Source organism: Miniopterus schreibersii, assembly GCF_964146895.1.
Source record: "Miniopterus schreibersii genome assembly, chromosome: 8".
Classification (NCBI taxonomy): domain Eukaryota; kingdom Metazoa; phylum Chordata; class Mammalia; order Chiroptera; family Miniopteridae; genus Miniopterus; species Miniopterus schreibersii.
In genome coordinates, this window is record NC_138109.1 from 6,201,561 (window position 1) to 6,225,624 (window position 24,064).

Below are 24,064 nucleotides of genomic sequence, written 5' to 3' on the forward strand. Positions count from 1 at the left end.
CAAAAATCAGACCCCCAAGCCCAAGAAAACCCCCAGCATTTCCTTTGACAGCCTATTCCACCAACAAAAAGTGGATTAAAGTCTAATATTCACCACTGTGTGAATATTAAAAGTAACATTAAAAACTCAATTATTTAAGACCTAATCCTAAGGGTGGGGTGTCGGGGGAAATGGGGAGTGGCTGCTAATGGCTATGGGTTTCTTTTGGGGTGACGGACATGTGTTCTAAAACTGATGGTAGCAATGGCTGCACAACTGTGAATATACTAGAGGCCACTGAGTCGTACACTTTAAAAGGGTGAATGTATGGCATGTGAATTACATCTCAACAGACCTGTTATTTAAAAAAAAAGAATAAATCTTAGGATTGATAATGCATTTACTAAATTCCAGGCTTTAAAACAAGACGAACAACTGCTTTTCATCTCCCATGGGTCTTCACAGGAGAAGGAATTAAAGTAGCAAATGCCTTTCAGGGACTGGGCCCCCAGCTTTGAACTGGGGCCCTTCCTGGAAGCAGGATGAATGAAATGACCTGTATCCTTTCAGATCAAGGGTTCCACAGACTCTGGGCAAGGAGGGCCTGTTTCTCCCCCTGCCTGCTCTCAGAGCCTTGGGTCTCCCTCATCAGAAAGCACCCTTGCCTGGAAGACCCCCAGATCACTCCTCTGCCTGGGCCTCAGTTTCCCCATCTGTTAAGTCGGGGAATTGGACCAGATTGGTCCCAAAGTCCCATCCAGCTGAGATCCTGAAGGCCAGAAATAGAGCTCTCAGTCTGGACCTGCTCTTGAGGAGCGGCCCTTCCGCTGAACCGAGTGGGGGAATTTGGAGGTGCTTCCTCTGCTCCACTCAGAGCCTCTCTTCCATCTTCCCCCAGCCCCCAGTGGCAGGCAGAGGGGCTTCCCCTGGTGGCTGAAGGCACTTGAGAAGCATCAAAAGCCATTGAATGTGGCCCGAGAGCCCTGCCGGGCTGTGGAGTGAGGCCTGAGGAGGAGTCCCCCCCATGCTCTCTTGGCTTAATGGGTTTCAGGTCACCTCGCGCACACCCTTATGAAGGGACACTCCTAAACAGCTGAGGCCTGCACCGCCCGGCGTCTAGCTGCCTTATTCCGGGTAGTTATCATCACAGCCCCAGTGGCAGCTGTGGCTTGTGGAGCACCTATTGTGTGCCAGGTGGGGACTGTGGTGGGCTTGAGGAAGTGAGAGTTAGGCCCCCAGGTCTGAGAGCCAAGGGCTAGAAGATGGATATACCCCAGTCCATGAAATTCTAGAGTGCGGCTCTTTCTATGCCAACCTGAAGAGGAAGCTCCCGGCAGTTCTTTGCAGTTTACCCAAAGGGGCAAGGACCCATAGCTACCCCTTCCTCCCCCCTGAAAGCAGCTGTGTGGCATGCGGGGCGCTTCCTCTGGCTGGCCACCTTTGGACCACACTGAATAGCCCAGGTAGGGAGGGCTCGTGCAGCCAGAAGGGACGTGTCCTTCAGACATGCCACATATTCCCCAGTGGGCTACAGGAGTTGCAGCTGATGGCTGCAGTGATGCATTATGAGCTGTAAGTATGACCCATCAGCCAGGCATCCCATGTATGGGTCTATTCTCGGGGGGGCCTCAAGTACACAAAGAGGTCATCCTCCCCAGCCGATGTAGGAGCCAAACGATGATGCACAGGCCATGGTCTAGTTGCTTTTCAAAGGCCAGGCAGACAGAACGCTCCAGCCACAGAAACAGATGTGGGCACCGTGCCACGGAGAATGTCTGTCCCATGAGTTTTGGTTGGTTGCTAACAGGACCCAAGAAGCCCCCCCCCCCAATATTTCTGACTGGGGGCTGTAGGCTCTGTATCCAGCTCCATCCACAAAGCTGGTACCCACTGAAATTCCACAGAAAGTTCCCAAACAGAAGGCAGGGTTTATCCGATGACTCCTGGCCACTCTGCCATCTCCGGGAAGCAGAGGCGGCTCACTCATTTACATAGTTTATATGAATGAGGGGGGGAGGTGACAGGCCGCAGCACATAAATCAGGAAGTGAATCAGGCGCTATTTATGGGAGCAGAAGGTGGAGGAACTGGGGAGTCCATGCACCAGGGTCCGCGTTTCTAAGAGAAACGGTGACCTGGTGGCTATTGGACATGCATGGTACCGGCAACACAGCCCGTGGCTCTCGAAGTCCCCCAGAGCCCGATGCTATGTCTAGGTCACTAAATGAATGAGCTCTGGGTGGGTGGGGTCAAAGACCAATGTCTCATGCCAGGAAGTGCCCTGGATTCAGCGACGTCCCCACCCTCACCTTTTCCACTCCTGTCACTGGCCTGGGCTTACCCCTGCAAGCAGCCAGTGAAAATGCTCAAAATTAATTCTCGGATGTTGTGGTGGGACCGCCATCCCACCACAAAATGCACATGCTATGACCTGTGAGCATTTCCCTTTGCATCAAGCAATTCTTATAAAAAAGCAGCAAAACCAAAAGCTAACCCCTTGTCTTTGCCAACTGGGGAAAGACGCCTGACAACTAACTGGCTGGGGAATGTGGGCACCCTTGGTCCTTTGCCCCTCGACTTGAGAGCCCATTGTCCCCGTATGACCAGATTTTTGGGGAAGGCAGGGCATCTAGAACAAACCCTTCCCCCAACATGGCCTTTTCCCCAGAAAGAAGCCCCTGCAGTAGGGGGTGGTCAGTCTCCCCAGAGAGGCTGGTCCCTAGACCAGACTGGAATGGAGGTGCAGGAAGGGGCCACCATGGGGTGAGGCGCCCCAGAAGGACACCAGGAGGAGGTCACCAAGCTGAAAGGCTGCTGAGGAAACGAGGTGAGCCTTGGCTGAACCCATAATCACAACAAACGGCACCAAACTTATCAGGGGGACGTAACAGGGAGAACTTGAAAATGTCTAACTCAGGGAAAACACTTCCTCAGCAGAGACGCCTGTTCCCAGTGGGGGCAGAGGGGACTCACGGGTCAGGGACTCTCCCTTGGGTGACAGGGGTCTGCTGCTGGCAAATAGGCCTTTTCCTTCTGCATTTCCAGGGAGGGTGGCAGGTAGTCCTGGGGCCCACAGTGGGCCACCTCCCCACAGTGGCCACCCCTACCCCTTCTCCCCAGGAAACAGCAAGATGCACAGCAACCCCTCTGTTTACAGCCTCAGCCCCGGAAGTCTCAAGGCCCAAGGAGGAGTCAGGACAAGTGGCCTGTGGTCAGAGCTGCCTGGATGGTGGGGGAGGTCACACAGGGACACACTGATAACTTGCTGTGTTATCGGACAGGGACTCTATTGGGGAGGCTCCGCCTGCTGTGCAGGGGAAGGTGGGCTTGAACAAAATGCCCACTGCAGGGCCCAGGGAGGGTACACACGCAGGTGACCTGGCTGACCTGCTCTGCAAGCAGCTGCTCCCTGCTGAGGTGAGGCCCTGGCGGCTGGGGTGGGGGGGCAGGGGTGGGGAAGGAGGGCTCAGACAGTTCCCAGGTGTCCCAGGGAGCAGTGATGGGTGAGAACCACCTCCAACGCTTAGAGAGCAAAGCCCAGTCCAGTCCTGACACCAAGAAAACCTGGCCAGAGCTTCCACCTGTCACACCCTTCTCCCTGGGTGGACCCCAGACCCAGTCTGGCTGTGACATTCCTCCTTCCTCAGCTGCCTTGGAAGGTAAAGCAAATCCTTCTGGGCAGAGGACTTAGGCATCCTTTGACCTCATCTGACGAACACCCCACTATCTGAGTGCTGGGCTGTTTCATCTCCCCCCAGGCAGTGGCATGAGGAGGGCAAGGTCCTGTGGGAATGGTCTATATATGCTGTCTCCACATCTGTAGAGGGTGGACTAGTGTCCTCCCCCCACATTCAGGACCATCCCGAACCTCCAAATGTGACCACATTGGAAATAGGATCTTTGCAGGTATAATTAGTTAAGATGAGGTCATACTGGAGTAAGGTGGCCCTGAATCCATTGGCTGGTGTCCTTATTAGAAGAGAAGAGGCACAGAGGAGAAGGCCACGTGACTAAGGAGGCCGAGAATGGGTGATGCATCTACAAGCCAAGGAGTGCTGGCCACCAGCAGAAGCAGGAGGAGGCATGGGATAGAGTCTCCTCGGAGCTCTCAGAAGGAACTGACTGCCCACACCTTGATTTCAGACTTCTGGCCTCCAAAACCGTGAGAGAAAACATTTCTGTTGTTTTAAGCCACCCAGCTGGTGGTCATTTGTTCCAGCTGCCCCAGGAAATAAACACCACCCATCCTGCTCCTCTCTAAACCAGCTGATGTCAGGCTTTTGACCCCACCCCACCCATATGTATCTCATCAAGGTCTCCAGTGATCACCTTGTTGCCAAAGTTGACGGACAGTTCTCAGCTGTCAACATACTTAACCTGGCGTCAGACTGCAAGACCTGAGTGTCTGCCCTGACACCTGTGGGGCCTCACCCAGCATCTGGCCTGTGGTGGGGGTTAGATCTCTGGGTGCCAGGCCCTAAGACAAAGCTTTCTGGCCCACCCCCTTTGCAAGGTGATATTTGCAGACGGTAGAAGGGACCCAGGAAAGAGTGGGGGCCAAGCAGGGGGTGGATAGTTCCAGAGTTCCAGGACCTCCTGTCACCCTGGGCTCCCAGCCAGGCAGCCACGAAGCCCTCCACCTCCCAAACTAGGACAGCACCATCACACGAGAGTTATTTTCACAGTGGTCTGAGAAAGGCTACTCCTTTTCCCAAAGGGACAGGTGGAGACTTCTGCTAACTCAGGCTGTTTCTAACCCATGTTCTCTCCAAAGGCCCTTTGACATCATGACTAAAACAAGGACCTCTCAGGGAACTGTGTCCCAAAGGAGCCTACTCAGAAGCCTCCAGTAGTACCAGGACAGAAAGACCCTACACCTGTCTAATGAACGAGAGAGGCCACTGGCTTACAATTATGTGAAAGGACCTAGTACTGTCAAAGCTGTAAACCTCAGCTCAATAATACGCTGGCTACTGTGCTAGAATTTGGTCAACTGCAGACCAAACCTAAAGGCAGGTCAACCAGAAACAAACTACATCTATCAAAGACCATCCGTCCATATATTTATTCATTTATTCACCATCCATCCATCCATCCACCCACCCATCCATTAATTCATCTGCTCATTCATTCATCCATCCACCCACCCATCCATTAATTCATCTGCTCATTCATTCATCCACCCACTCACCCACCCATCTACTCATCCATCCATCCACCAAACCTTCCACCCATCTACCTACCCAACCACCCGTCCATTCATCCATGAGGTGCTGCCAGGTTATTGGACAGATCCCAGCTAGAATTTTTCATTAAACCAGAGGCCAGCGAGAGTCGCCTCTGAGGACCTGAATATGCTGGGGCGTCTACTCAAAGACATTTTAATTCCAATGACTGCACAAACTTCTGGCCAGGCCCACCCAGGACCCCAGGGACACAGGGAGTCCGGGGACAGTGCCACCTTGGACAGTGTAGAAGACACTTACGGTCGAGTCCATTCAAGTAGCGCATGCGGATCTCACAGTGGCCCCAGACGGCACTCACGACAGGATACAGTTTTTTGCCCTTGAGTCCCCGAAAAGCCACTCCCATGTACTGTCCGTCCACAATGAAGCTCAGGGTCCCGTCGTCCATGTCCAGGGCCACCAGGAAAGAGTCGGGGACAATGAACGTCTCGTCCGGCTCCAGAAAGGCCGGGTATGTTTTGCTGGGCTGGTTTTTGCCGTCGTGGTAGAGCCGGTTGCGTCCCAAGTCCCAGCCCCAGGACTCGTGGTTGTTCCCCACGAGGGTCGTGTACCCGACGGAGTGCAGGGGGGCGTCGGCTGTCGCCACGCCCACCACGGCGTGTGTGCCCCGCTGCCTCATGGCCCACGTGATCTGCCACACGTGCAGCCCCCGCGTGTACCCAACTTTGCCCCTGATGGCGTCTGTGCTCTGGGCCACCGGATGCCGGTGAAAGATGAGCTTGTCGTCTTCTTTCACGAAGACGTTGAGTGAGCGGTCATTGTTGTTCCACGAGTGCAGGAGCTGGACATCGTAGGACACGGGGGGCATGTCCAGCAGCAGGTCCAGCCGGGTGGGCTTGCAGTAGTCCAGGCCCTGGAGCTCCTGCTTCAAGGGCCGGTACGTGGGGTCCCTCATATCCACAGTCTTGATCCCTCCAGTGACCTTCTGACCCATGTTCGCCTCCTGTTTCACCTTGTCACCGACTCCCAAGGCAAACTCATCAATCGCGGGGCCTCCTCTCCTGAAGGCTGCTAGGCACCCTCTGCCAGTTGTGGAACAGTCAGTGCTGCCTAATGGATGGAAAGAAAAATAGGCCAGGTAAGCAGGGGTGTGGGGACAAGGGGAGGGTCAACTAGGAACACAAGGTCCATAGAACAGGCTGACCACAGACATGTCCCAGAAGCCTAGCTTCTGCGCTCCCATCACACCCAATATAGGGCAGGCCGCGCCTTGGCACAGAGGGAAACCCTGCCCTGTCCCCACAGCTATGCTGTCGTAAGGGAGAGAGGCCACCTGCCGCGCAGTAGCATGGAGAGAGCCCAGTTTGGGGGCTGGCATTACACCCCATTGTGTCAGGTGCACCATGTACCTAATTATGATTTCTCAGGGCGGGAGGCCAAGTTGGCACAGATCCTGGAATCAGCCCATGTGGTGGGCATCTTCCCTGGTCCAAGCAAGGGGGAGCTTCCTTCCCATGCCTGCTGCTTCAGGAGAAGGTGGAAGCCCTGAGAGGCAGCAGAAGCTCTTTGAGATGCCACCTTCCAGCTCCTCCTCTCTTTTCCAGCACAGCGGCCTCCGACAGGGCCCCTCCGGCTCATGCCAGGGGAGGGAGCCCTGGGTAGGCAGCAAGCTGAACTCAGGGTCAGCGAGTGCACTCGGCTGGAAGGCCCCAGGGGCTCCTGACTTGGCGGGCGAGGCTGCAGCAACCTCCCCAGCAGGTCCTGCGTCCTGCATCGTGCCTGGACTGGTGTGCCAATGCTGCTCTTCTCAAGGCCCTGAGCCAGCCCCCAGTCAGGTGGGCATGGCGATTCTCACCCCTCACCCCCAGGCAGCTCTGGACCAACACTTGGATGACTCCCGCTTTTTCCTTCCACCAGAAGCCAATGTTGGCTCCTCCGGTTCCAGCAGCCCATCTGGGGAAAAAGTCCAACTCCAGACACCTCATTCCTGCTCTGGCTTCACTGTCTATTGGCTCCTTTAAGGGAGGACTGGGCCATGGGGTAGGAGAGACCTCATTGCCTCTGTGCTGTCCCTTCCCGTCCATCGGGAGGGTTACACCAGGAGGTGGGGGGCTAAAATGCGGGGCTGACAGGACTCTGACCAGTCCTGCCATTCCCGTTCCCAGCGCCCAGCTTGGATGAGGGAAAATAACAGGCCGCTTTGGCTGCCGAGCCTCCCTCCTGGGCCTGCGAGGGGACTCCTGGTGTGGGGGACAGGCTCCCAGGACTGACCAGACCAGGGAGAAGGTAGGCTCCTGGCTCTATAAATGTAACTGCACGTGTATGCGGATGGGCCTGGGACAGAGGCCATGGGTGCCTGGCTGCTGGGAAAAGTGTCACGCGGGTCAGTCGTTCTAAGCAGCACTGAGGTGCCCGAGAGGAAGAGACTATAAAGAGCCTGGGGTGGGGGCTGCAGGGCTCCCCTCTGCAGTTGGCACATTGCTTTTCCACCGTGGAAGCAAGGACAGAGCACCTGCTGGATATGAGGGCAGGGGCCAGCCTCAAGGAGATCTGGGATCTGGGGACCAGTGTCCTCCCTGTGGCGTGCTTGGGACCAGAAGGGGAGGAAGGATGTGCGGAGGGGCTGGCTGTCCCCTCTGGTCTTCCAGCTGGCCCGGAGCTGGCCCTCTCCTGGGAAGAGACCCCTGGGATGATATCTTCAGGACAAGCAGGCCTCCTGGAGGCAGGCTCTGAATGTCGCAATGTGGGAACGCGCCCCCTTATCTCAGCAGGCGGGCTGTGCTTCTCACCCTCCCCTTTCTGATGCGATCAGAGGGCTCCCTGGCTCCCTGAGGCACAGTCATTTCTCTCAAGACAGGCTGGGGGACCCCTTTTGTCAAATGTCTGCAAAGCCAGTACAGAGCTGAGGTGTCCCCCTGTGGCTGGGGGTCCACCCTGGTTCCAGAAAGTTCCTCACATCCTGGATCTCCCAGGACAATCCCAGTTTCAAGCTTTTAGTCCCACTGACCCCTGAGAGCCACCGATACCTCTAGAACTCCCCCTATGGCCCTGCTGGGTGGCACCCCATGACTTCGGGGCCAGCTTGCCAGGCCCTGAGAGGGTGGGAGAGCCTGAGTCTGGGTGTGGGAACGTGGTCCCGGTGACTGCAGAGACTGGCCTGCAGATGCCTCCCAACCTCCACCCCAGCATCCTCCCGAGCTGGGGAAGGCGGGTCCACGGCAGTTCTCGGTCGGAAGCACCCACACCCATCTCTGTCTGGATACCCCCCTCTCGCAGGTGCCCAGTACCGTCTCTGTACAGGACCTGGTAGGGACACAGGTTGGCTCTCTGGGAGGACAAGCAGAAAATGAACTTCCTAGGACAGTTCATTCTACTGTTTCTTGGAACAGAGCAGCCCTTTTCTTGCCTCTGTAGTCACAGCATCCAGACCCATGGGAAGAGGTGGGAAAGGGGCAGGGGCGGAGACGCTGGGTGGGTGGGACCGTGGGAGAGGAAGGTGGTGGGGAGAAATCCTTCCAACGTATTTACAGTGCTGGGAGAGAAATTGGTGGGAATGGAGACGGACCATAACAGGGAGGGTGAGAGGTGGGAAAGGGGAAGAGAGGAGTCGGGTGAGAAAGAGAGAGACGGAGGGAGGAAATGAGGGAGCTCTCAGGCCAGGAAACCTGGGCCTGTTCACACCTTTGACTCCCACCTGAGCTACAGCAGGGATCAGCTCTTTCTGTGAAGTGCTAGATAGTAAATGTTTTGGGCTTTGGGGACCAGCCTCCATGTAACTACTCACTCTGCCTTGCAGCGTGAAGCAGCCACAGGCAGTGCATGAATAAGTGAGCATGGCCGAGCTCTAATAAAACTCTATCTACAAGAACAAGCAGCGTGTGGTCGTCCGACCCCCGAGCACGTTATCTCCACGGCCGAGGCTGCAGCAGGAAAGCATGAGACGGAGGTGAGAGGGGATCCTGTGGCAGCAAGGAGCGGCCAGAAGAGACAGCGTAACCTCGTAGGGGCGGGTCATCTGTCCGTCCAGGTCAGCTCCACACCTCTTCCTGTTCTCAGGTCCCACCTCCTTTGAGGCCAGCTGCCAAGTGAGTCCATTTCACTGCCCTTGTCTAAGCTCCTGCCCTCCTGGGCCCTGTGGAACCATCCGGTAGGGAGGACCCCTTCCCGGCCCTGGACCACATGACCTTGAGCGGAAGGAATCTCTGGGAGAAAGAGGTTGGAGGGTAGATAAAGGTACTCACACAATCAGGGGTTGACTAAAGGGCACCCCAGGGCATAGCCAGGGGATATAGGCCACCCGCTCTGTTGCTTCTGGGCCGCCCTGCCATCTGAGTCACCTCCCAGGTGGTCAATCGCTGTGGCAACCCTAGGGCCACTCTTGACTCACTTGTCACCTGCCAGTCTCCGCCCCGTGTTCAGGCCACGGCTAAAGCCAATGCCTCCTTCTGTGGCCTTCCTGTTGTCCACACCTAGCCACGTCTTTGCAAGGCCACCGAAGCCATCCAGCCACCCGCCTCTTTCCACCTATTTTTAAATGTGACCTGCCCTTCTGCATGTCCCCCAGGAGCTCCACTGGCCCCCTTCTTGGGGACTGCTGCCTGGCAGGATGCTTCCATCCCCCCAGGCTCCTCTCCACTCTGCCTTCCTCCTCCAGCCCTGCTCCTGGGGCTTCCAATCCAGGGGGAAACTCACCCACCAAGACAGTGGCTTGGCCCACTGGCTAGGACTCACCCTTAGCTCTTCCGAGCTCCTGTTTGCTTCTCTGTGAGATGGGTGTCCCACGCTTACCCAAGTGCAAACAGTGTTCCAGAAAGGACCTGGGACAATAGGCAATTTCACTTTTTTTTTTTCTTTCTAAACCCTGTTCCAAACACTGAACAAAGATCACTGTTATCCATCTCCTGGGTCGCTGCACCTGCTCCTGCAGATGGACGCTGTCTTTGGGCCAAGACCCAAGTACTTAAAACGTTGAGCTAGAACAGATCAAGTTTAAGGTCCCTTCTAAGCCAGGGGTTGGCAAACTTGTTCTGAAAGGAGCCAGACAGAGCCGAGTGACAGAGATACTGGTTTGGTCTGTAAAGCTCTTGTGAACACTGACCCAAGATGGGCGTCCCCAGTGGGCACCAAACTTCAGGTAGGAAATGAGAGAAACAGGACAGGCCCCGGCTCTGGACCAGCCTCCTTCCCTGACATTCTGAGAGACAAATGTAGATGCCCAGGCCTTGCAGGGCGCCTCAAGCTGCCACAGGAGTGTCAGGGCCTGGGATGGCTCAGCGAGTCCTTGATGAGTCTCTACCAGGCAGGAGGACCCAGCCCTTGTCCCCACCCAGAAGAAGCAAAGCCACAGAGGGTGTTTCCAAATAATGCCCTGCAGGGCTGGGTCAGGATGGGTGGGGGACAGAGCTGGCCCTGCTGCTGCTACACTACCCACTCATCAGTCACGGGCCATGCACACGAGCACGAGAGCACACACACACACACACACACACACACACGCACACGCACACGCACCCCCTCAGGCACCGGCAGCTGCGGCATCCCGGCTGATCAGCAGGACGTTCCCAGAAAGCACACTGCACATTAGCCACTGTGTCCTCAAGACGCGTCGGCCACTCCTCCTCCCGGCTGTCGCAAGCCAACCCTCAGGGCAAACGTATTCCTGGTTTGTAGCCCTCCTGCCCCACCAACCTGTGCTCGCCCACATAACATACTGTTCCCACTGTCCTCAGTCCCTGGGGCGGCAGGGCAGGTTGTCCAATGTCAGGCCTGGGGAAGGGTACAAGAGACAAGGCCATTCACATGCTCGGAGGGCGGGGGGTTACCCCGTCAACATGCTCAAATGCAGCCAGGAGGAGGAACGAGTGTGTACATATGAGTAAATATGCAACCCCCATGCGTGAGCTTCACATGTTCCAAAGAGCTCTGCCTGCGGGACTGTTCTTCTATGGGTAACACGGAGATGCCTGTTGGGGCGGGAGCTCCTAGCATACTTTTCTATAGGTAAATCAAATTAAAGACCAAAAAGGGTCAAAGGAATAAAAGCAGCCATAAAAGGGCAGGGGGGAAGCGCACAACCATCGGAAAGCGTGTGAGTCAACATACAACTGCGTCTTAGCTGGGGTCTGACTCCTAGACCCTGTGTGTGCGTGGGGAAAGCTACCCGATGTCGCCCGGGAGATGTCACGTGGACAGCTTCCCCCCCCCCCCAGAGGCAGGCACACCGCCCACGCCACCACATCAGCGTAGGCCTCCTCCCTGTCCCCACGCTCATGAGCGGCTGCGGTGGAGACGCGGAGACCGAGTGTGCTCCTGAGGCCTGCCTCGCCCTTCGCACCCCACTTCCCTCGCTGCTCTGGTCACAGCTGGACCAGGGCCCTCCTCCCACTCACCTACCCCCCCCCCCGCCCCATCCCAGCCTGGCAAAGCTGTGGCCCCAGCATGCGAGGAGGACCATCCCCAAGATCAAAGCCAAGCCCATGGCTGTGAGGGTCTTGTCTCATGCACTGGAGGGCTGGGTGGCACTACGGGGGTGGAGAGGACCATACAAGGGACAAGGGACGCGGGAATGACAGCCACGGCATGAGGATAGCCGTGCCGCACACACTGCCCTGTATACTGACTCATCCTTCCCTGAAGAGGGCACAGAGGGCGTGAGTGTGCGCGTGGGCATGTACACACACCCACACACCCACACACCCACCCACGAGAAGCTTGGCGAGCCTTCAAGGTTTCGAATTTCCTTACAATAGACTGAATGACAGCAAAAGCTCTGGAACAGAGGGGATGGGACATCCGCTATCAGTCAGATTCCACTAAGCCCTACGGTCTGACCTGGTTGAACTGCTTTCCCCCTACTGAGAACCCACCCCCCCTACCCCCACCCCACCCCCGCCAACGCCACGCACGCATCACCCACGCTCCGTCAAAAGCCAGTTCATGGGTGACTGTGAAAGGGGGTGCCTCTTGGATCCTCTACCGGGCAAAAGCCTCCCACCCAGGGTCCCTCCATCCACCAGAGCCACCTGTCCATCACGGAATTCCAGGTGGGCCTTGGGGCTGTAAGTGGGTGAGTGCCCCAAAGCACCCCCTCCCACTGCCCACTCAGACAGGGTGGTCTCGGTCTGCGGTCTGGGGACCAACGCTCCCATCACAAAAGCCTGCTTCCAGAGGGCTTGCTGGGCGCCACAGCTCTCCATAGAAGAGAACAGCAGAACCCCACAAGCCGCCTTCCCTCTAGTCCCTCGGGCTCCTCCAGTGGGATCCTCTGAGCCGTCGGTGGAGGGGCAGCCGGGTACGGAACCGGCGGAGGGGCAGAGAAGGAAGCCCAGAAACGGACGCTGATCCCTAGCAGACGGTGAGAAGCCAAGGGCATCCCTGAGCTCACTGTGTGGGGGTCCGAGACCTGGGCCAGGCCTCTAACCATCTAAGGCAGAGATTATCTCTGAAGGGGGAGGGAATGGGCACACCCATAGCCCTCTCTCGTGGGCACGTGGGTGGGGACACCTATTGGATACACCCACTATTTTCATTACGCAAGTCACCGAGGAAGGTGATGCTGGCTGAGTAGTAGTGGTGAGGGAGGGTGAGGGATGTGGGATTCACAGGGTTAAAAGAGGCTGAGGGAAACCAGAGGATGCCACTCAGGTACAGGTGTGGGTGTGTGTCCCAGACACACAGTCAGACCCCCAAATTGGGACATGCTTCCAGCTTGCAGGTGCCATCCAGGTGTAAAACACCCAGCAATCACCTGCCAAGAGCTCTACCGGGGCCTACGGAACCCCACAGTCCGCACAGGGCCACATGGCCACATGGCCACAGATGCGCACGGAGCTCACTTAGCCGTGAACTCGGGCAGCCTTGGCGAGGAGGAGGCAGCCCCTCCGACGTGCTGGCTTCACGTGATGTTGCCACATTTCAAACAGCAAATTGGAGAACATTATGCAGAGCGCGATCCCATTTCCATGTGAACAGAACTTAGGATTCTCTGTGCACCGTCCTCTGTCTGTAGGGACAGGGAGACATCTGGGAGGCTAAACACCAAACCTTATGCCGGTTAGTCCTGGAGGGCAGGGCAGGGTGGGGGTGGGAGGCCGTTCGCTTTCAACACGTTTGAAAGGAAACTTAAAAAAATGCAGATATTACTTGCATTGTAATGAAAATGATTTTTAAGCACACAAAAAATAAAAGGCTGAAAAATATTGATTTAACACACTATATTCACAAGAACAAGCTGCCACCAAAGCGATTCCTGAAGACTCTCTGCATACGTCACGTCTTTTAATCAACAGGATACTTGTTTCATCTACCCACCAAGATACACAGTTGACGAGGGCATTTATAAAGGTCAAAATTCCCAGCTAGAGCTCTGGGACCATCCCAAAGGGGGACATTATTTCTACGGTGATTTCTCCTAAGATGTCCAGTTACACTGTTCCTACATCAAATTTTAATTTGCCCATTAGAAATGGGGAAGCTGTCTGTCTCCGCCGGCCCCAAACAAGAGAGGAACACGTTGGGAGATGTGAAAGCCAGCCGCAGTGGCTGTGCAGCGGGCTCAAGGCCAGGCGAGGCAGGAGGACCTGGGGGCGAGGGCAGTGACAGGAGAGGGGCAAGAACTTCAGCCCTGGGCTCAGACAGGACAGCCGGCTCAGCACCTGCCCGGGACCCCATGCTGTCCCTTCTATTAAAGCCACAACTCCAGAGTTGGCCTTCCAAATAAACGCCTTCAGATCAATTCACTCCGGAGCCCCAGCCCTACGGAATTACCCTTTAGTCCTGCTGTTTAAGAGAAAGTCCATTGAATGAGCAGTACTCTCTGTTGGTATTGGCGACACATCCAAGGTGATGGGTGACAAATGGATGGAACGGGGGTGGGGGGAGGGGACACACAGAGGAGGCAGACACACACTCACCTCCTTTCAGCTCAGTTCCCCCTCAGTGCGTCCGACTGACCCCAGAACAGTAAAACCATTGTTTTGACCCAAGACGGGGAAAGAATGAAATTCAGGATGTGGAACAAGGTGACCTATTTATAAAGCCTCCTTTCACCTGAAGATCAAACACGCTCCCTCCGCCGCCCCGCCTCACACATGGGTGGTTGCAGCCCAGGATTTTGCAAGAGAAGCTGCCCCGAGCGATCTGTGATTACAGCAGAGCACAGCCTCTGCAGCCTGGCTGGGCCGCCGGCTCTGCCTGCCGGTTAGGGTTCGGGGCTCCCGTGAGCCGCAGCCCCGCCAACGCCTCCGCGGGGGCGCGCTCAGGGTTCGCTGCATGCAGGCCTGGCTGGCCAGGGAGGCCCCGTGGTGACAATGCCCCGACCCCTCCTATCCGTCCACTGGGCTGTGTTCTTGCTTAAGCAGGCACACGAAAGTAAGTCTCTGCCCCCAGAACCAACGAAAAGTGTTGGACCCTTCTGGAAAGTTCTGACGAGTGATTTTGGGGAGAAAAGTCCCACACGGTTGGTCCAGAGCTCTAGCCTCTGACCTCAAAAGACCAAAAATGCACCTGCCGTAAACACCTACGGAAGGACCCAGATTACTCATCTGGCACTTTCAGAAAGGGCTTGATCAGTGGAGCCGAGCCCCTGGGAAAGCAGCGCGACACTCATACAGAGACTAAGGATTCAAACAACGAGTCACGGCTGCAGCCCAGCCAGGGTTGTGATGGCAATGGCCTGTGCTTCATTCAGACAAGCAGCCCTGTTCTTGGAGGGACTTCAGTGACACATAACGGCACACACTGACCTTCCAGAAAGTCTACCAAGACAGTGGCAGACACGTCTTCGAGTGGCAGTGGGGATGAAGTCTAGACTTTGGGCCCTGGACATTGCCCAGCCTGGCGTTGGATGTCCATCTATCTCACTGGGCCTGCCTGGTCCACGTAGGAGCTGGGGTGCCCCATAGAAAGGGGGCAGGAGGGCAGGACACAGAGCAGTGCCACTGCCACCTCCACGGGGAGAGCCCACGGGAGCACGAGGGGAAAGGCTTGGGGACAGTGGTCCCTCCTTGCCCCTACTTGGCTGAGGCCAGAAGCCTGCAATCCCCCCAGTAGACTGGGCAGTCGCAGCAAGCTTACTCCAGGTGCTAATACATGACGCTCCCTGCCCCACTCTGTCCCCTTTAACTTGAGAGGACACCTAAAAGGATGGAATTTTGAATGCCAAGTACAGGAGAGCATTCAGCCAGGGAATGCCCAGGCAGGCACAAGTTAAGGCGTCACAGGGTGACCCAAGGAGCCCAGCCCCATCTTTGAGGGGCATCTTGGGAGGGGAGAGACCTGCAGTCATCCTCCCACCAGGAGGGAAAGGGGTGGGGAGGTAGGAAGCGCCCTGTGAGGCCACAGTTCCAGCAAAGCTGCCTACGGAGACACAACTTCAGAGCCCCCAAATTAATAACCCCTTAGGCCCATAGCGGGGGCCGAAGTCCCATAAACTTTCTACAGGGAGAAGAGGCTATGGGGAGGCTCTCCTGTAATTAGGTTCGAAGGAGTGGTTCTCAAAGTGAAGTCCCCAGAGGCCAGCAGATCAGCATCACCTGTTAGAGCTGCAAAGGCTCCGGCCCCACCCTGACCTACTGAATCAGAGACTCTGGGTGGGGCCCAGCAGTCTGCATCCTAATGAGCCCTCCAGGGCACCAGGATGCTGCTGGTTTAAAGGACTCTAGCCAACATTTGGCATCTCAAATCCATATTAAATGAGAACCCTCGGGCTTGGATTGATAACCACAATTTTTAAAACTTCTTGTTCTATCTTGATTTGACATATTTCAAATGTTATATATGCTCATAGGAAAGCTCAATCCAGAAATGTATAAAGTATAAATTAAAGTGTCCCCCCCTTCCACTCTGGTGTGTATACAAATGCAGATATGAAGACAGCCAAGGATCCACCACACAAAATACTCCTCAGTTTGCTTTTCCCAAGTCATAATATATCAGCGCCCAGGTCAAGTTCATGTGTCAGTAGCTGCACAATATTCCATAATCATACTTTCTGTAACTTTCCCTTATAGACAGACATCTAGGTTGTTTGACTGTAACGACGGTCACATGCTCAGAGTGAAGAATTTCTCCGTAATGAGAGAAATTAGAACAGAGTCTTTTCATTTAGTTCATGGCCACCTCTCCTCTCATCACCCTTAAACTCTTGGACCTCAGCACCCCCACCCACTGTCCATTTTTAGTAGAAGGCAATCGGACGCCCAAGTAACCCATCGCCAGGCTTCCTGGTCTTCAAACTGACCGTGGCGGGCGGCCGGCGCTCGGGAACTTCTGCACCGCTAATTGGACTGACGGTTTGTCAACGGGGCCTGAAGTGAACCGCGGCCAATGAACTTGGAAAGGATTCTAAGAGGAACTGGGCAGCGTGTCTCCTAGTGCAACCTAATCACCGCTCCCTGTGGGGTTTCTCGGAACTCAACAGGAAGCCAGAGGAGAGGTAATTCCTGGGCCTCATAGGCTCGTCGGTGCGAAAAGGACTTAAACATGCTTTTCGAGCCACAATGGCCTGCAGGGACTCCCTCTGCTATGCTGCTGGCCTCCCTCCCCTCATCCAGTCAACCTGGAAAGTCCTGAACACCTGGGCGGACAACTTGACCAGGGAGGGCCTCAGTGAGTCCAAAGGCGGCGAGCGGAAGGGTCTGGGTGCCAGGTTCCCATGGCGCCAGCTGCTCACATGGGGGACAAGGCAAGGAGGCAGGAAGCGGTCCCCCAGCTGGCACATCTGTGGAGTACTACACAGCCCTCAAAGGTGCTGGCAGGAAGGACGGCTGGACCAGGGCAAAAGGTTTGCTACGTCAAGTGAAGCGAAGGACACACCTATGTGCCTGAGAGTAAAATCTAGAAAAACTTACACAGGCATATGTGGGAAAAGAGATGAAAAGGAAGCCAGAGAAATGAAAATGTCTGGGTTTAGAGTGGTGAGCTTATGAATTTCCCTTTCTTTCAAATTTCCTTACCATTGTTTTATTATTGCAAAAAACACACAAAACACCACACCCCATAAACGGATGGACTTAAATGCTCATCAGTGGATGAACAGATAAACAAATTGTAGAAAACATACAATGGAGTATGATTCTGCCATAAAAAGGAGTGAAGTACTGATACCTGCTACAACGTAGGTGAACCTCAAAAACTTTATGCTGAGTGAAAAAGGCCAGATGTAAAAGATCACATGTTGTATTATTTACATGAAAGAGCCAGAATAGGTAAATCCATAGAGACAGGAAGCAGATGAGTGGCTGCCAGGAGCCAGGGGCCAGGGGCCAGGGGAGAGGGGAAGGGTGAGTGACAGCTAACGGGGTGAGGGCCTCTTTTGCGGGGGGGGAATGAAAATGTCTGAAACTCGACGGAGGTGCTGGTTGCACCACATCACGAATGTACTACAGGCCACTGAACTGTACTCTCTAAGAAGGTTAATGTTATACAATGTGACTTTCACCTCAAGAAAGAAAAAATCCTAAACAGGTGAAAAACGTCCACCTTTCCCAAATCCACCTGGCAGGGGGTGGGTGCGGGGAGGAGCCGCAGACGAGGTGGCTGAGGCCTGGCGGGCGGAGCCAGGCCTGTTAGCCCGGGTTACACACGGGGACACGGCTAACGACATTCATATGTGGGAGGGAGTCCCGCAGCCCAGCGCTCCGCTCCGGCCCCTCCCTTTCTCGGGAAGGAGAAGCGCAGAGCTGCGGTTTGGCAACGCGGGGCCCTGGGCCGGCACCTGTAGATCGCGTTTCTCGGGAGGAATCCGGGATGCGCGCCCGCATCGCCGCCTGCACCCATGATGTGGTGCAGGAGGGGTGGCCAAGGCGAGGCCGCCGCCTGAGGATGAGGGCATGGAAGAAGCGATGTCACCGCGGCCAGGGGCTCTGGGGACGAGGCGGGGCGGGAGACAGCTAGGATTCCCAGGTCCTGCTTTTCCACAGAGCGAGTCAACCCCCGAGGCCGCCCCAGATTGGCAAAGGCCCTGCTTGGTGCTCTTGGGAAACCATCGCAGCCCTCAGATCCCGCTCGCTCCCTCTGTCTGTGGCCCTGCCGCCTGCCTGTCACCTAGGATGCCACAGCAGGGGGCTCTGGCCAGGATAATGCAGTCTTACTGGACCTGGAGCCACACGGAAACCTGTCTAATGGGTTGAGTTTCTGCGTTCTCACCGAGACTGTCACTCACAGACCTGGAGTGACCCATGCTTCTCACACCAGGTGCCACCAACTCCCATAGACACTTTCTGGCCAGGCTCACTCACGTAAAACATGAAAAGTTGGCTGAAAGGGACCATGCTCAAGGCCTATGTGTATACAGTAGGTACCAAATAAATCTCAGTTGCTTACTCACCCATCCCACAAGCACCTGCTAAACTCCAAAGGGCTACACTGGCTTCCCAAGTCCCTGAGCACCTCAACAAAGTAGATGATCCCAAACTGTGGGCTAGACCTGGCCAGTGTTTAGGAAAGTAGGGCAGTGTCCCGCCTACACTGCCAGAAAGGATCTTCCCCGGGTGGAAGCCGGTAGGACCTGACAAAATCGACAAGGTAGTCACCTGCAGCAGTGATCCAACCTGAGAGGTGGTCTGTAAATGTTCACCTGATTAGCCTTTGGAAAACACCCAAGTTCAAATGAGGCGAGTGAGGGCTGGGATTCATTCCACACATATTTGCTAGGCACCTGTTATATACACACAGGTAGAACTTGTTGCCCTCATGGAGCTTGCAGTCTAGTGGGGGAGACAGATATCAATCATCTGAACAATTAATGCAAGCTTCAAGGGCAGAGGTTTTTATCTGTTGTGTTCACTCTGGTAACCCCAATGCCTAGGACAGTGCCTGGAACATAGTAGGTGCTCAATAAACAAGCACGGAATGGATGAATATCTAATATAGGGTCAGGTGGTACGTGTCAAAGAAAAATGAAGCCTAGTAGTGAAGACAAAGCAAGTGATTGTGGGCGAGTGTGTGTGTGTGTGTGTGTGTGTGTGTGCGCGCGTGCAAGAGAAGGCTTCTCTAATCCAGTGATATACAAACAGAGACGTAGATGAAGGGAGGGAGGAAAGCAAAGGAAGAGCATTCTGGGCAGAGGGAACAGGGCGTGCAAATGCCCTGAGGTGGGAGCACGCTTGGCATGTTGGGAGAACAGAGGCCAAGAGGCTGGAGCAGAGGATGGAGTGGCCGTGGGAGGAGACAGGATGAGAGCATGCAGAGGGCAGGCACACCGGGCCTTGTGGGCCAGGAAGGACTGGATTTTGTCTTTAGTGTGACGAGAAACCAGCAGAGGGCTTTGAGCAGGCAGAGAGAGGACACAGTGTAACTTCTGTTCCAAAAGAATCCCTCTAGGCTGCTGTGTTGAGAAGAGGCATTGGCAGCTAGAGTGGCAACAGGGTGACCAGCTAGGGAGTCAGTGCTGGGAGGCATATCTTGCTTGGGCTTGGGGTGGTGGGAAAGCCAGGGTCCAGAGTGTCACCAAAACTAGCTAAAACCCAGTCGGTGATGTGACACCTGTCTAAGGAAAGGGCTACTTAAGAAAGGTGACAGTGAGTGAGATCACAGACACAGAGCCCAGGAGGATGGTGGCCTAATTTTGGGTCCAAGGACTCCAGTTCTTGTTAGGTCTACTCCTATGGTGACAGTAAAGATATTGGGCCACAAAGCTAGAGGTGCCAGTTCCCTGAGCTCTGGTTCTGCACCTCCTATTTGCTGCTTTCAGAGGCAAACACAAATCCTGAGCACACCTGACTATCCTACTCCTAGTGTGTGTGAACCAATTACCTTCTGTACATCAGGCTCTTGTGAGTTTGGTAGATGTCTCCAAACTATATCAATGTTGGACACACTGGGGGGAAAATCCAGTTCCTGAATCTGCAAAATGTGGGTCAGCTATAATGACCTCAAGGAACCAGCCCACCCCTTGGCATCCTCATCTGAGTGGCCCTACTTCCTCTATCCAAGACTTCTTGGAATTGGAACAGGGTCAACCAAGGGTGACTGGTTTCCTAGGTACTCATGCAGCCTGGAGATGGGCCTCCTGGACTTGAACTTCAGCTCTGCAAGCTGGGAAACCTTGAGCAAGTTCTCTAATCTCTCTGAGCCTCGGGATCCCCACTCACTGAAATGGGGTGATGACTGTTTGACCTCGTTGGTTGGTGTTAAAGGTTAAATGAGGAACCCCTGGAAAGCCTGGCACTTCATAAAGAGCCAATGCTATGATGTATTTGTCATTCAATGGTCTGAGGAAAAGGGGGGTTCCCTGAGAAGGGGTCTCTGTAGCTCCTCGGTGGTGGAGTGCAGTCGTGCGTATCCTGAAACCCATTCCCAGCCCAAACTCGGCGATCGCCACAAAGAACAGGGCTGGCCATGCTGCTCCTTAGCTCACGCTCACAGGTGGTGACAGCGAGGCCTCCTCGGGAAGCCCTCCATAGCAGTGGTTTTGCCTCCCCCATGACGCCCCCCCCCCGTGCCAACTCCAGGAATGGATGGCAGCTGTGGCAGTGGGTCTGTGGGGTCCTAGGTGGGGAGGGGTGGGGCTGCCACCCCTCTGTGTTCTCTGGGGCCAGATGGTCAGGACATACACATCCAGAAAAGTTTCTCAGGAAAGCAACTGTGATCTGGGGTGAGTCTGTCCGTCTTGTCACATCTGAGAACACAAAGGAAGAAAGGGGAAATGGAAAAAAGGGAAATGGGGCCAATATCCACTTAATGGGCTAGCCCAGGAAGGCAGTCAGGGCTGAGGGAGGGAGAAGAAAGAACGAAGGCGTGTGCTTGCCCAGCAAACTTGCCAGGCCAACTTTGGAAACGTAAGCCAGACCAGGATCACCCATTCACGCCACACCAGGTGCCCCAGGTCCTAGGTACACACAGGGGCTACAGATGCACATTTCAGGGGCTTGCCCCCAGACATCAGACAGACAGTGCTACAAAAGCATTTCCTCTGCAAGGTGGGCTGTCCATAAAATAAAACCATGTCACCTTCGCAGGCAAAATAGGGAGCAGAGGCCGTGGCCCACACTCCTCAGTGTGGAAGGCCTGCCTCATCACAGCTGCGGGGCTCAGACCGCAGACCCAGGTGCGGGGACCTCCCAGCCCCCACGTGCTGCTGCGGGCCCCGGGCAGTGGGTTTCCATCGCTGGAGGAAGAGCACAGGTCCTCTCCGCTGAGCACACTGAATACTTCGACGCTGTCCCAAGTTTCCGTTCCCATATCAAAAGCGCCTCTTTTCTGCTGAGGCAGCAAGACCTGCCAACAAAACAAGCCGCTGGGACCCGCTTTTTCGTAACACAACGCCTTCCCTTGAAACGCACTACAATGAATCACTGAGGTTTAATAGTTTCGGCAGCTGGGCTGATGGAAGGAATCCGTGTGAAAGTCGGACAGCGGAGCTCGGGCGGTCCCCACGCGCCGTGTCCCAGCCCCCACCCAGAGATCCCACCTCTCTTGATTGACAGCGCCCCGTCTCCAGGTCCCCAAATGGAAAAGCAGACATGACTGAGATCCTGCACACGGAGCCGTCCACCTCCTTCCTTGAGAAGCAGTCACTTTAGGGGTGAGACGGCCAGTCACCCTGCGTGCCCTGCATCTGGTTCCACCCAGGGCAGCCCCGGACCCAGCTCAGGCATCGCCTGGGAGCTTGTTGGAAATGCAGAGTCTCGGGCCCTCCGCCGCTGACTGCCTCAGAATGGCACTGCAACCAGATACCCAGGTGGCCAGTGTGCCCAGGGGGGTGGGGGCTGTGGGGTGAGTCCTTCCCAATGGGAGGCCTGGAGGGAACACACATCAGAAAGAAAGAAACAGAGGAGTGTCCATCCCTTCCCAGGAAGCAAGTCCTAAAACATAACTGACTCATAATGAACCAAACCGAGAAGCTGACAAGTTTAACACAAGCAATAGGCAGAGGCTGTTGGAGCCTGTCCTTCTGCCGGACCTACGAGAGTGGGGGCGCTGTGATTCCTTGCGTTTCTAGAAGGCCTCAGTTGCTCGAGGTCGGGAGAACCAAGGTCATGGCAAACCCCACGTCTAGGCCCCTCCTCTGCTCACAGCTCAGTAGGGGCTCCCCTCTTACCACCCCCAAGCTCCTTACAAGCCTCCCTCAGCTCTCTCTGCTCCTCCAACATCCCCGATGTGCCACCCAGCCACGCCAGCCTTGTCGTTCCCAGGAGCCTCACACGTCTTCGTGGCCGCACCTGTCATAACACTGGTCCTTCCACTTCAACAACCCCACCCGTCGGCCCCTGTTCATCCCCTCTGGCCACAGCACCTTCCCCGGTCCACGACCTGGGCTGCTTCACAGCACATCTCCTTTCTCCCCTGAATCACTCAGGACCCTGGGTCTTGCCAGAATCTAGAAGGAAGGCCACTCATAGCCCCAGGTTGCATCCTGGCTGAGGTCCACAGCCCTGCCTGAGATCCACCCCCCAGGCCTGCCGGCGAGTGGCCTCACGGGCTCCCAGACACCTACCCGGGGATCCGGAGTTCTGGAATGTTTCGGGCCAGTGCCTGGGGAGAGCGCCAGGAGAGAAACCCTTGGTCCTTGAATGGGGGCAACTGAGAGGAGTGAAAGCAGCACCTGGCACCCCGTCTGCCGGCCGCCGGGCCCTGCTGGGTCCCCCCGACCTCCCTCGCTGGGGCTGGATCAGCCCTGGCCTGAGTGAGCGCCTCCGTCACTAAGGGGAAGCGGCCCTTGGTTACCACCGGCCCGGAGAACACAGAAGGCAAAACAAACCCTGGAGCCGCTCCTGCTCCTCGTGGACTGGCTCGGCGCTGCTGGGCAGGGTGACAAGGTAATCGGCCAGTTCTTAAAGCCCTCCAGCAGGGAGGCAGCGGGCCGATGGGAGGCCACGTGGAACCAGTCCCTTCCTCCCGCCGCTGCACGGCCCCGAGACCCCGGGCCCTCCCTCCACCTCACTCAGGGATGCCCAGAGAAGCCAGGCTGGAGGTCCCAGAGGAGGCCGGGCCCACGCAGAAGCAAGGTGGGACACTGCGCCCCTCTCGGCAGCCACTAAGTTTTCAGAACGACAGGTGGGCCCCTGGCAGGTGCAGAGGCGCTGTCCCCACAGACCCCAGCCCAGCCTGCAGGGCAGATGCAGGAGAGCACTGTTCCTTTAGCTTCCTTTGAAAACCCCATTCTGCCAACAACCAGCTTTCTTGTCCCCAAGCAACTTATCATGAAACGAACAGAAATTCACCAGCAAATGACAAGATGCCCTGTTCACCAGGTTCCAGGTGGAGCCCGCAGGCGATTGCCAAGACAGCACCCAGGCCGCGGCCATCCCCTCGGGGCACAGCCTGGTGCCTGATCCCCACTGCCTCCTGGCAGAGCACACCTAGAACCCCCAAGCAGTCACACACCTCCTCCCTGGGAACAGGGTCTCCCCATGAAGGGGCACCCCACGGCCCGGGCCCTGGCTGGGTCCCAGGTCCCCATAAGCAGAAACCAGAGGGAGGCCTGAGTGGAATGGGGTAGGGCAAGAGCTAAGTGACACCCCCCTCCAGGTCTCCCGCAGGTGGCAGGGGGCACATGCCCCTCTCCCCCTGTGGGTTTACACTTGAGCCCTTTATCGATTCAGCCAGGCTCTCTTCCCTTCTCCCTCACTGGGAAGGGGACAGACTGCTGACCTTGGGTGGGGGAGGTGGCAGCAGGTGCAAACCCCCAACAAACAGCGGGGAGCCACCAGAACACCTGTAGCACCCTCTTGAGTTATCCCACCTCACCCCACAAGGCACACATGTTAGCTCTGCCCAGTCATACCCTAGCTTTGAGGGCCTCCCAGGGGACAGAGAGAGATAGACAAATATGCACACGCACACACACACAGATAAACAGGAAAAAAACAGAGAGACACAGAGACAGAGCAGACACAGAGACGCAGAGAGACAGAGACAGAAAAAGAGAGACAGAGAGTGAAATGGAGACAGAGACAG

The 24,064-nt window shown here is 55.9% G+C and overlaps 1 protein-coding gene across 2 annotated transcripts in view; it reads right to left on the reverse strand.

Moving 5' to 3' along the window:
• The window catches only part of SPSB1 (splA/ryanodine receptor domain and SOCS box containing 1), a 58,504-nt gene that overhangs the window by 2,668 nt on the left and 31,772 nt on the right, over positions 1–24,064 (reverse strand). Inside the window, exons 1-2 of one of the 2 annotated variants that reach the window (XM_081143719.1) lie at positions 22,602–22,802; positions 5,465–6,274 (exon numbers count right to left, since the gene is read on the reverse strand). In XM_081143719.1, coding sequence (XP_080999845.1) covers positions 5,465–6,158 — 694 coding nt within the window. In that variant the 5' untranslated portion in view covers positions 6,159–6,274; positions 22,602–22,802. Of the gene's footprint in view, positions 1–5,464; positions 6,275–22,601; positions 22,803–24,064 lie in introns of those variants that run through there. The other variant, XM_081143718.1, reaches the window with a different exon arrangement.